At 37.8% G+C, this 12419-nt stretch overlaps 2 protein-coding genes across 2 annotated transcripts in view; one reads left to right on the top strand and one right to left on the bottom strand.

The window, feature by feature from the left end:
* The window catches only part of MAPK8 (mitogen-activated protein kinase 8), a 228444-nt gene that overhangs the window by 121097 nt on the left and 94928 nt on the right, over window positions 1-12419 (top strand). The gene's annotated exons all lie outside the window — the stretch shown is intronic.
* FRMPD2 (FERM and PDZ domain containing 2) overlaps window positions 1-12419 on the bottom strand; it is a 66395-nt gene that overhangs the window by 4511 nt on the left and 49465 nt on the right. Inside the window, exons 33-42 of the mRNA XM_077183101.1 lie at window positions 11332-11418; window positions 10860-10924; window positions 9257-9418; window positions 8248-8416; window positions 6916-6992; window positions 5563-5648; window positions 4903-5018; window positions 2847-2995; window positions 1054-1144; window positions 185-519 (exon numbers count right to left, since the gene is read on the bottom strand). Of these exons, the coding sequence (XP_077039216.1) occupies window positions 185-519; window positions 1054-1144; window positions 2847-2995; window positions 4903-5018; window positions 5563-5648; window positions 6916-6992; window positions 8248-8416; window positions 9257-9418; window positions 10860-10924; window positions 11332-11418 (1337 nt within the window). The remainder of the gene's footprint in view (window positions 1-184; window positions 520-1053; window positions 1145-2846; window positions 2996-4902; window positions 5019-5562; window positions 5649-6915; window positions 6993-8247; window positions 8417-9256; window positions 9419-10859; window positions 10925-11331; window positions 11419-12419) is intronic.

The raw sequence follows: 12419 nt of genomic DNA, 5'->3' as shown, positions 1-12419 counted from the left end.
GCTTATGCAATGAGCAAGAAGAAAGCACCTCATTAATCTTAATTTCATGCCTGTTATTCAGATTTTTACATCCCCAAAAAATACTAGGCATATATTATAGAAGAAACAGACAATACTACTTGTATCTACTCACATAAACTGTGTAATCAGTTTCATCATATATGAAAGTATTAAATCAACTTACCTGCTTGTTGATAATTTCTATTTTTCTAATTATGAAGTATTCCAGAGTCTGGTAATTGTGTAGCCTGAGATAGAAATTAGCCAGTTCTTTAGAGTTATAGGGAGATTCAGGCCAGTATCGATGGCATTTGACTTGCCCTAGCTCCACTTCTTTTGTCATCATGGCAATCACATCTGATTCACTCTCCCAGACCATTTGCCAGAAATCAGCCATAGTGGATGGAAGAGGCCCTTGGGTTATAATATAAAAGTGTTCCTCTTCTCCAACATTCATTCTAATGTAGCTTGCATTGATGTAGCCATTCTTTTCCCCCAGAGGAACTCGTGTCTTATCATCTGTACAGAAACAGAAAGATGCTATTTCAGCTGTGGATCTGGAACAAGAGTCCTACCCTCTCCAGCACTCAGGACATAGGAAACCTCAGTCTCTCCAGAAAAGTATCCCTCTGGATTTTAGAACACAGTTGACTAGCAGCACTAATATTAACCAGTGAAAGTAGGAATTCTCACAGATAAATTGTATGGTTCATTGCAGCTTTGTTTCTCCTGAGGTACTTGTGTAACACTGTGAAAAGCCTTCTAAAAAGCTTACTATAGAATTGTTTGCCAGTGTTCCAACATAGAGTAAGTACCCAGTGCTGCTTCTCATGTATTGCATAGGAATGTTGTCACTGGATATTGGTGTTATAAACGAGAAGAACCTCTAAGAATATACACACTGCATCACTGAATATAGAGATGCTACACATTTTTGCATGTGTTGTCCTGTTGCTGCAGTCTAGGAAGACATCAAGGGTCCAGAAAATTTTTTTGTGTTCCTCTGATGACTTTGTTCACCAAATGTGTATTCTCATTTCTGTGCATACTTACATGGAAGGATATCTCGGTATCTGTTTTTATTCTGGTTTTCTGGTGCTTTGCCAGTTCTGCAGTCATCTATTGGCTTCACATGTTCTAAAGCCTAGATCAAAAAGAAATAGTCAATCTATATTGTTCACATCCTCAACAGATAGCTTTTACAGTGTCAGTGTGAACAAACTTTACTGCTGTATATAACCCAAGGCTGGAAAATAGACTTCTTACAGAAGAGAATCAGTACATCATTCTCTAAACTTCTAGGCAAAAAATTCAATTTGCTTTGTATTTTCTCTTCCCTGCACAATATATCTGCATTTTCAAGTGATATTTCCAACCCTCATCCTCAGATCCTATCATTACAAGTCCCTTTTGTATATTGCTGTATTATAGATGTTTGGAATACTGTGTTGGCCAAATGTCAGCATTTATGATTGATAACACAAGCACTAACTATTGAACTATGAACAGTGCAAAAATGACTCAATACTTTTCAGTGATGGAGTAAGTGATAAATATAGGGAAAGTACCAATGATATTAAGTGCAAATCATACAGTTATTAAGAACTTCACAGCAAATTTTGGGGAATTGAATGCAGGGTAGTCAGAAGCAGGAATGTGCAAGTTCATTTCATTACATTTTTGTGTTACCTCGATGTTTTTGTTATTCTTCTACCTATTTTCTGTGTGTTGCACAATGCTCAATCATCACATTCTGCCACTATATATTTATAAGAACTGAAATACATATGACAGTTCTTGAACACTTGTATCAGTTCCTATGGCTTTTACTCAGATAAAATATCCACTGCCTTTGGTAACCAGCACTTTACTTGTTAGATCTTTACGTTTTCTGTGCAGACGTGGGACTGAGCTCATAGTAAGCTACACCTACATCAGTAATGGAATGTAATGAATGAAATGTAATACATGCCCTTGAGCCTTTAGCGAATGTCAGCAAATCCTACACACTTGAGCCTGTGGGATTTTGTACCCAGAAAGTCAGAGATATAAAGGCAAGTGAAAGAAACTGATTGCAATTACTATGGAAAAGTGGCAGCAATCCATTGCACTGGTAATGAGCATGTCCTTTAAAGGAAAATCCAGTACTATCTTGAAGAATTATGAAATAATCTGTTCTTTGGGAATTTGATGATAACTTCATACTCTGTTTATGTTCTGAAACAAGAGATTTTACAAGCCTTCCTAATTTTACATTTTTTTCATGATTTATATGCAATCAGATGCAATTATGTGATTTCATTATCTGTGGAGGTACATTACTTTTTCTTTGTAATTTCATTACAAAGTTCCTGGTCATAACAGCATCTTGTGGCAATGAGTTCCATGGATAACTGGGGTGTTCCATTGAGTGGAACATTTTCCTTTCAACTGTTTCTACTTCAGTGAATCCTTAGCAGCAGGGATTTCTTGCTTAGGTGCAGCCCCTAGGATAGTTCTTAGGTAGATATTCAGCAGAGCTGAGGGGGTAATAAGAAGAAGTCACTCTAGGAAAAAGTGATTCCTAATCTACATTGTGAATGTTACATTTTTTATTTTCCTTCTACATGGGCAGCATCTTTGAACAGCGAACATAGTAAGACGGATATGCATGGAAAGAGAGATGCAAACACTGTACTACCACCCAAACAGCAGAGCAGAAACCCCATTTTGGCAGGAATAATTGTCAGAGAAAAAGGATGCAGTAAAGATATACAAACTGAACTCCCATACAGTATGCACTGTATGGAAAGCCACTTTCTTAGCTTTTCTGAACTCTTAACTCTTAAGAAGTGATCAAAGTTTACCATAAACTCCTTTAGCACCTCTTGATTCTCAATCTGCAGCTGAAGTCCTTGAATAAGACCTGTTATGCCAGTCCTTGGATCTACTCCACTCTGTGATGGTTTCAAGTTAATTAACTGAGTCAGTTCATCTCCAGAAGCAAAGGTTCTGTCTATGTATCAACAAAAAAAAAAAAACAAAAAACAAACAAAACCTCAAAACACAATAACAAAAAAGCAAGAAGTTTTTAATTATTATTGTTCATAGTGCAGAATCTTGGCTTTAAAAACTAGGGAGCTGCAGTATGTATATATATTTTGCTGCTTATATTGTGGAAGAGAAATATGAGAAAATGGAAGAAAATATTTTCAACTTATGTTCACAGCAGAAAGAAGAATAAGTCAACATCATGGATACAACCAGCACCACATTTCATGTTATTTGGAAGGAGATCCAACTACTGCAAGTTATTTACTCACACAGTTTCTAAATACAGTCTGTTCTAAATTAACTATTCTTGCAGAATTGGAGACTTTAATGCTAGTTTATACTGGTGTAGGAGACTGGCCACATCTTTACAGAGAATTGTTTTCACATTTCCAACACTTCCATGCCAATTAGTATTGCCACACTCCACTGCTAGGAATAATCACGGCAAATTCTTCCTTCCTAAAGTAAGCAAATATATTTTTCTTCTCATCTTAACTCATACTGCCCTTCAAGAGCAATATATGAACTATCTTTGATGCACCAAAGTCAGGATTCAGTTTTACTACTTTGCTCATTCTGAAATGTGTGTTCTGGTCCAGTACTTGACAGATGAGGAAAATGGATAAACAGTGCATCTTCAGAAATATCGCTACTCTACTGGAGTGATAGAATAACTTTTGTTCCCATGTTGAGTAAAAACAGTAGCTTGTTATGTAAAAAATAATGGTTTGAGGCAGAAGAATTATGGAATTTGGGTTTTTTAGTCATAGGCTACTGTCTGCAGAGGATAACATACCAGCTGTCTCAAAGAAAAGCTGATGATGTGTTCCAGGGGTTTGTTGCAGGATGAAGACAAGAAGCAATGTTCTGCTCTCTTCCTGTAAGGTATCATCACTACTCTGAATTAATTTCTGTTACAATAGAGTTGTGCTTGCTATGTTTGTGTCTGGGCTACAACTTGCCCCTTCTTTGCCTGAGCTTTTAAGATATTTTCTGTCTGTATTCCAGTCTCTAACCCTCGAAGAGGCTCCTATTATTGAGTTGAGGGTGCCAGTGAAGGCAGATCCCCACTCCAGACAGAGCATACTATTTCCCATACACCTCTTCTTCCAGATCAAGGGGAATTAAAAAAACCCAAACTCTGAGCAGCTAGTAGAGGATAGATTGTTTGTGATTTTCTGTTTGTTGGCCAGCAAAGCTTGGTAGTGTGAGGGAGTTACCTGTGGTTTACTTCTAATGAGAGCCATCAGCAACTCATTGCTTCCACCAGGTGAGAAGAAGCAAGGAGAGAGAGAGAAATCTGAATTTCACAGAATCTCTGAGATACTGCAGCATCCTCAATATGATTCTTTCACAAATTATTCTCATTTGGAGCAGAAGGAGCTTAATTTTCATAAAGGAACAATTAGGCAGATTCTTCTTGTAAACTCTTCTGGGTGTCAGAGGGGCTTTGGCACCTGAGTTGTGAAAGTGCTTCAGTACATGCTTAAGCACATCAGTTCTAGAGATTTTAATGAAATTGTCATGGGGGGTGAAATTCAGTGATTCTGGGGAAAAAGTCTTGAGAGACAATTTGACCCTTTGTTCTGCATTTTTAAGTGTTTATTTACTTATTTTGCGAAGTTGTATGGGAACAGTAAGGAAGAGAGGAGAGACCTCATGATGTATGTCTCCTTTGAGAGTTACAAAAGTTTGGATGGCCTATCTATGCATCAGTAGTAAAAATTGTGTCTTGAGTGCTCTGGTCCTTTAGACTGAAAGAGCAAATTCTTAGCTTGTGTACAAGGGACTAGTGTTGTTGTCAATGTAGATATATGGAGATGCTGGGCTATACTGTTGAAGAAACAAGAGAAGTTTTTGCATGATTACTTCTAGGTAGAACAGGAATCCTCTGGGGCATAACATCATCTTCATTGTTCCAGCTGCCTGATTCACACTGTTGATTTTCTTTTCTGCAGCTTTCACATTCTGCACATTTCTGTGACCTGCAAAACAATGTCAGTTGAAGTAGCAGAAGCTTTGATAATCTGAACCATAAAAGATTTTGTGTTTAATCTATTTGTGCTTACTTTTAACTTTATTGAGCAACTATTTACAAGAATTAGTCAGAACTCTGAAGATCATAAGTTCAAGGAGTTGTAGTAGCATTTTATCTGGATTATTGTTTACAAATATAGCTACTGAAAAGAACTATTTTCGGTATGTGATTGTGGTTGGTTTTTTCAGAGGTTAGAACATACTCTGAATAAAAAGCAGCTCAAAAATGACTGGAAGTAAGGTTTCTCACAGCTAGGAACCATTTTCATGTAGGATATTTTTCAATTGTTAGCCGTTACACCTGTAAGCTTCAATTCTCTTGTCTTAGTACTTGTGTGGAAGCTGTTCAGCAGCTCTTCCTCAAGGTGGAGCTGCATTCCAACAGACCCATGTTCTGTCGCTTTCATACCACACTAGGACAGAGCTGGAAATATACAAATAATTTATCCATACTATTTATTTTAATAGTTTTACTTCATTTGAAAGACTTACCTGTCTGAAACGGTACCGATGAGGTCCTTATAGTCTTGTCCAGCCAGCTGACCTTGCAGAGGAGATTTGTCTGTTCTTTCTGCATCCTGCATGTTTCAAATAAGAAAAAGCTGTGAAAAATCAGTACACAGAAACATCAAGAATGTAGTTACTTTCATCAACACTCTTATTTCTGACAGAAATGTGTCCTTTGCTTAAGAAGGAAAGGGAAAATAAAATAGTTTCCACTTTCAGACAAAAGTGTGTATTGCAGTAACTAGTTGGAGTAAAAAGCCTTATCATTTATAAGTTTCTGAGCAATAGAACAATACAGTCTAGAGAGACCTCTACATCTCAGCATGCATGACTGACTTTGAAAGGTTTGTTATATCCTCTCTGATCTGAGAAAGAAAATGCAATCACAGGAATCATGAGTCACATTCTTCCTCTCCCAATTCTTGGCAGCAGGAAGCACCAGCATCTGAGATGGAACTGTTGGTAATAATTTCCTTTTTTATCTTAGACACAACAATGCCAATGGTAGGAGCAGGGTGCAGCTGCTCTGCTGAAGAAGCACTCAACTAATAGAGAAGGCAGACCCTTGATGATCCTCCATATGCAATAGAAGCAATGGTACAGGTGGCTGTTTATCCATCCTAAAGAGTAATAACTAGGTCCTGCATTTAAATAATAATGCAGGATATCTGCTATTAGTATATGAAAGTAGCTTCTTCTCAGCTGTAACACTTGATAAACAATTATTTAAATTTTAGTTCAAATTACCATTTTTCTTTTTCTGGTTTGATTACATTACTTGAATCGGGGTTTGGGTTTTTCATTTGTTTTCTGGAGGATAAGAAGACCTAATTTTCTTGCACTTACTAAGGAGTTTTACAGTTTTAAATTTATAAATAATAGATGCTCTGAAATTTAATGTGGAATGTCTTGCAGGACTTACTAAAATTCAAAATCATAGCCATGTTTGAAGAAATTTAGATGCATTTGAATTTTGAATAGTAGGGGAGATAGCTGGATAGAAATCTTTTAATGTACATGGTTTAGAAATACTGAAAGGATGGTAAAATTAATAAATTATTCATTTCAGTATTATAAAGAATCAGAACAAGACTTGCATATGCAGCCTTTCTTCCCTCCACCCTTTTAGCATATGTATTCTACTTATCATATGCTCTTGTCTCAGTGGAATCCTGACTCACTCAAATGTCAGCAGCTCCAGTCATGGCAGCACACTTCCCTCACATGAAACATTTTTTCCATTAAGAAGGTTCGGTTCTTGCCCACATTGCAGCAAACTCATGTAAACAAACATGAGTACATTGCCTCATAACTTCTGAAAACTTCTCTGATTTTTACCTTTTTGCACATTTGATTGGAGCCTTCTTGCTTGAAACTGAAAACAGGCTGAGCTTGCAGGCATTCCCCACCACTTGCTGAATACCAGAAAGCAAACAAAAAAAATCAAATACATGAAAATATTGGTCCATTTCTTCTGTGCTGCTTAGACCAAAGGACTTTGACCTCAGATGGGGCACTGAGATACAGTGTCTTAAACTGGCATGGAATCTCCCTCTTGTGAATGCCTGGGAGAGTTAATAGAGCACAAATGCCATATGTCACCACCAAAGAAGCCAGCATAATTCAGACTGCCAGAAGATACACTGAAGTAAAGCCCTGTATCAACAGCAGCTATAAAAAACCATGAAACAATTTAAATCTGCTCTCCCTAACCCAGCTCATTCCTTCACAGTGCTAAGGGAAAAATACCATAAATTAACTTTGCTGCCAGTACTTCTATAATACCATTGTGTTTTTCAGTTTAAACTTCCCAGAAATTATGTAATTCATTGATGTCATGTAAGAAAAAAATGGCAATGGCAGTGTCCTGACCATGAATACTTGAAACAAAGCCTTCAATAACCAGCAGGCCAGAAGGAGGAATTCTATATCCTTCCCACTTAGGTTTCTCCACATTATAGGAAATGTTTCAGTATTCAAAGAAATAGAAAGTTGAGGACTATAACTATGTAATCTATTGGTAGTTTTATATCCTTGCTTCCATTCCCAGCTTTAATTAGTAATTAATTTTTGAGTATTCAGTAGAGCAGAGCATAGAGCACAAAGTTCTTCCATAGAGTTAGTCATGCCTGTAAGTGCTGCCCTTTGCAAGATGGGTGTGCTCTCAAATGAATAACAATAGACCTGGGAGCAGAGGCTTCTGGGTTTGAGCATGAACACCACAGAAGAGAGAGGATCTGTCTGCCAGACAGAACAGGAGGTGTAGTGCTTCTAGAAGATAAGTAGGAGTGATGGGATGTGAAGTTTGTGGGAGAAGTATTTTAGCAACTGAGCCAAAACCAGGCTGTGATTTCATCAATGAGTTGCATAAAATGGGGTAAAATCAGACCAACATTCATGACTTAAAAATTTAAACTGAGTTAAAGCATCTTTGAGGATCTTACAGCTTTGTTCCTAGATTTAAAAAACACACTTGGGCATTCCTTCCCTGTGGTCCTATGTCTTGAGCAGTTTAGCCAGAGCTGCAAATCAGGGTGAAGAATGTGTTTGTACCTACAGCTATGAGACAGGACTGACTGTAAAATTGACTTGTTTCGCTAAGACCAAAGTTGAATTCAGGCAACACATAATCCCACTTCTGTCATATGATGAGTGGATGTGGCTGCTTACCAGGCTCTGCTTTTGTGTTTGGAGTGGAAGCTCTGTTGCTCTGGTTGCCTGAATAAGCCCAGTGCAAAGCCAGGCTTCGACAGACAGTGAGTTGAACAGTGCCTTGCGCCTTGCGCAGCAGATCCGTAACTGTTTGGCGTGGCAGACCAGACACAAAGGTCTCATTCACCTGAAAAATACAATGATGTGTATTTCCAGATTCCTGTAACACAAAGCCCTAGCCCTGGGAAATCTTCATATAACTTCTTTGAACTTCATGTGTCATCATTTTCTCCCATTTGTGGGAGAGAATTCTCATTCTCTCCTAACTCACTTGATCCTTCACCTCTTTATCTTTACACCATGATTGCCAGCAGGACACCACAGAATTATAGTCTGAGATAGTAAGTGGGCTTTCCCCCATTCTTCATTGAGACGATGAAAGAGAGATGGAAGTAAATGAAAGCCAGAAAATCAAACAATTTTGAAACTCATGGGGGGAGAAGAAAACATAATCTGGTGGAACAAAAAGGATTATTTATATTAAAAGGTGGCAGAGTGGCTAGGATAGTAAGATTTTAAATAAACACTCAAAAGCCCTAATTCCACTGTTTTTTGTTTGTCTTGATAATACCTAACGTGAGAAGTTCTTCCCAGAAGGCTCCTGGTTAGCTGTGACCTGCATGCCTGGCCAGTTACCTCTGGTTTCCCTGAAGTTTGTCTGGAATCCTCACCAGGCACAGTTACAGTCAGGAGTAGGTGCACTTGGCTGCTTGCTCTGTGATTCTGGGTCTGCCTCTGCTGGGGTGTCCAGCTCTGGGGAGGCTCAGTCCCACAGGAGGCTGAACTCCAGGGCAGACACAGGGGCCCCAGGACAACCCTCTGACCACCAGGAGCCAAGGGACAGCACCTCCTACATGTTACTGTGCAAAGCAGCCTCGGATTTCCAACCTGCACTACTTTATATTGGACAGATGCCCATTATAAAGTAGAGAAAATGTGAGCCAAAGCAATGGAGAGCAAACATTACCTTCAGTAAGATGTCACCAACTTGAAGTCTCCCATCCAGATCTGCACTGCTGTCTGGGCTGATGGCTTTTATTAGGATAGCCCTGCCATTTTTTCCACCTACCAGTGCAAATCCTAGACTTCCATTTTCTGCTTTTTCCAGCTCAATCTTAATAATGAAGTCCTACAATAGACAAGGATGCAGTCAAAAGTGGCATTTATTCAGGGCTGTATTTTGTTTGCATTTTTATTACCCAAGATTGCCATTATTCCCACAGTCCTTACTGTCTGATATGGATTATGGGATATATCCTACTCTACTCTTGAATAGATCTACAGAGCTTCTAGGAATCAAGATAAGAGCTGCATGTATGTATCAGAATAAAAATAGAACATACTTATTTTCATACTATGTTTAATAATTGCTGCTGGGGAAAATAATCCCTTAAGAGCAAAGAAATGTGTACTTCTGTAATCCTTTTATAATATATCTAATAAATCACCTTAACTGACAAATAAGACATTCTTACCTCCAGCATGACAGTAATGCAGTACATAGTTTATTCTCTTATTTTTCTATAATTTAGATCTTGATCTTGTAATCCCAACACTCTCATCTCTTTTACTTTAGCACTTCATTTGCTTTTAAAATCAACTGCTTTTTTAGGGTCAAGTACTATGTCAGAAATAGCAGCAAGCTAGAAATGTTTATGACTTGCAGCATGACTAGTTCCAATGCCACAAATATCAGCCTTGTAAATTATTTTTGCAGGTTGAACAGATAAACCATCATGGATTAAATCATGCAGAAGAAGCAGTAATAGTGATGACATAATCAAAAATGAGAAAATTCTTCCAATTTTTTTGCCAGGTTGGAGGTCTAATTTTAACAAGAAACAGCTTTTTTTAAAAAAAAAAAAAAAAACAAAAAAAACAAAATCAAGAGAAAAATATTTAATCTATTCACATGAAATATCAGTCCCAATTTGGATAATTTCAATTAAAGTTACTTTCCATGTCTTTGCACCAACAGAAGTGATGTTGGTGCTTGTAAGAACTTCCAAGCATTGTATGCTGAGCATGGAAATAACAACATTCATGGAAATAAACAACATTCCTGTGTATTCAGGAATTCATAATAAATAATAAATAACTTTAAAAGTACATTACTCTTGCCAAATTCAAACCATATTGGTCTATATCAGTGCTGCATAATACTGCAAAGATTGGGCTAATTTTACGCTATTTTCAAATGTCTATCTGCAAATTGCAGAATGAAACATATTAATCTCAGTTTTCAAAGACTGTTGTGGAAAATGTTTCACAATTGCCCATATTTTCCCCAGAATCCCATGCTGTGACATTCTGTGTCTTTTTCCTGTGCTACTTTCTTTCAAAGCATTGAAAGACAGCAACAGAAGAGTCTGTCCCCAGGAAGTGCCCAGTGCATTCTACTCTGTGAATGCTGAATACAATGCAACACTTACAGGACACTCTCCAAGTGCATTATATTCACGTTTTCAAAGAGAGGAAGAAAATGCTTTAAATACTGCTATTGAAAAAACCTCTCTCCATATAGCTCACTTCACTTGATGAACCACCTCACACCTCAGAGTGTCACTTACTTTACATTCTGGAGAATCAGGAGTGTTCTGCTGAGCATCACAGTTTGTTTCCTCCAAATGTTTCTCTGTGAAAAAGCAACAACAATTTTTAGATAGTTCTCCTGGTAAAATACTCTACAGTATAACACTCAAAATCTCATTCAGAGACATAATAAAACATGTTATATTTTATATGTGAAATACAAAATAAATCCCTCAGATTTATGTGGCCTAAAACTCCTGAAATGTGAATCACTGTGACCTTTTTACCTCCCTGTGAGCAGGTTCCAAAACGAGCTTTAAGAGCTGCATGCTACAGAGACACCAGATGGAGAGCAGTAATGTATAAATGTTCTCTGAAACTTTGAGGGTGGCAGGATTTTTTATGAAGAGTTAATCTTTCCCAGGTGATGCCATTATCACCTATAAACTTACTTTTCTTTCAAAGAATAGAATTTTACTAACCCTAATTGAAAAATGCAAAGTTTCTTACCATGTTGATGCAGCAGATGCTGTTCCTGGGAGATCAGGTTTTCATTTGACAAAGAAATATTGGCTTTCTCTGTTTCAGCTGGTGACCCTAAAAACAAACACATATGTTTGCTCTGACAGGCCTCCTGCTAAACTTCATGTACACATGGAATGTAAACTCTGTGCTTAGGTTATTAAACCAAGCATCAATATCCAATATTGATGCTATATGGAGCAGTGTGAGACCACTGCATGATTAAGTTTGCCAATTTGCACAGAGATATAAACATTTCAGTCATGAATTGCAGAGCTACTGCATCTTAGCCATTGTTATTTTAAAAATTGTAACAACAATCAGAGACCAGACTGAGTCACTCTAGACATGTGGCAATGATCAGGCAGATGAAGGAACACTCCCACCTCTATCAGCCCCCCAGTTTTGTGGTTTTGCTTTATCATATTCTGATCTTAGCTGTCTTCCACAAAGTACTCTTAATGTGTGAATTATTGAAAATAATTAATGTCCTGTAGTTTGAAAAAAAGCTACCTTTATCAATTGCAATTTTAGTATGCATTCTTGTAACTAAGCCTATAAAAATGAAGGCTTGCTTTCTTAATAACAAATTATTACAGATTTATCAATAAATCTATGAGTGATGATAGCAAATGGAACATCATATACAAAATTAGTATAGGTTTTTTAAAGTGCCTATAAAAGTGAAGAATCATAGAATCATAGAGCAGTTTGGATTTAAAGGGACCTTAAAGATCATCTGGTTCCCACCCTCTGCCATGAGCAGGGACACCTTTCACTAGACCAGGTTGCTCAAAGCCCCATCCAGTCTGGACCTGAAGATTTTCCAGGATGAGGTGTCCACAACTTCTCTGGGCAACCTGATCCAGTGTCACACCACTGTCACAGTAAAGAATTTCTCCCTAATTTTCTCCCTAATCTAAACCTGCCCTCTTTCAGTTTGATGCCATTCCCCCTTGTCTTATCACTACATGCCTTTGTCAGAAGTCTCTCTGCAGTATCCCTTTAGGAACTGGAAGGAGCTGTAAGGTCTCCCCAGCACCATCTCTTGTCCAGGCTGAACAACTCCAACTCTC

The sequence above is a fragment of the Agelaius phoeniceus genome, chromosome 9 (assembly GCF_051311805.1).
Source record: "Agelaius phoeniceus isolate bAgePho1 chromosome 9, bAgePho1.hap1, whole genome shotgun sequence".
NCBI classification, from domain to species: Eukaryota; Metazoa; Chordata; class Aves; order Passeriformes; family Icteridae; genus Agelaius; species Agelaius phoeniceus.
This window is presented reverse-complemented; position numbering and strand designations above follow the sequence as displayed.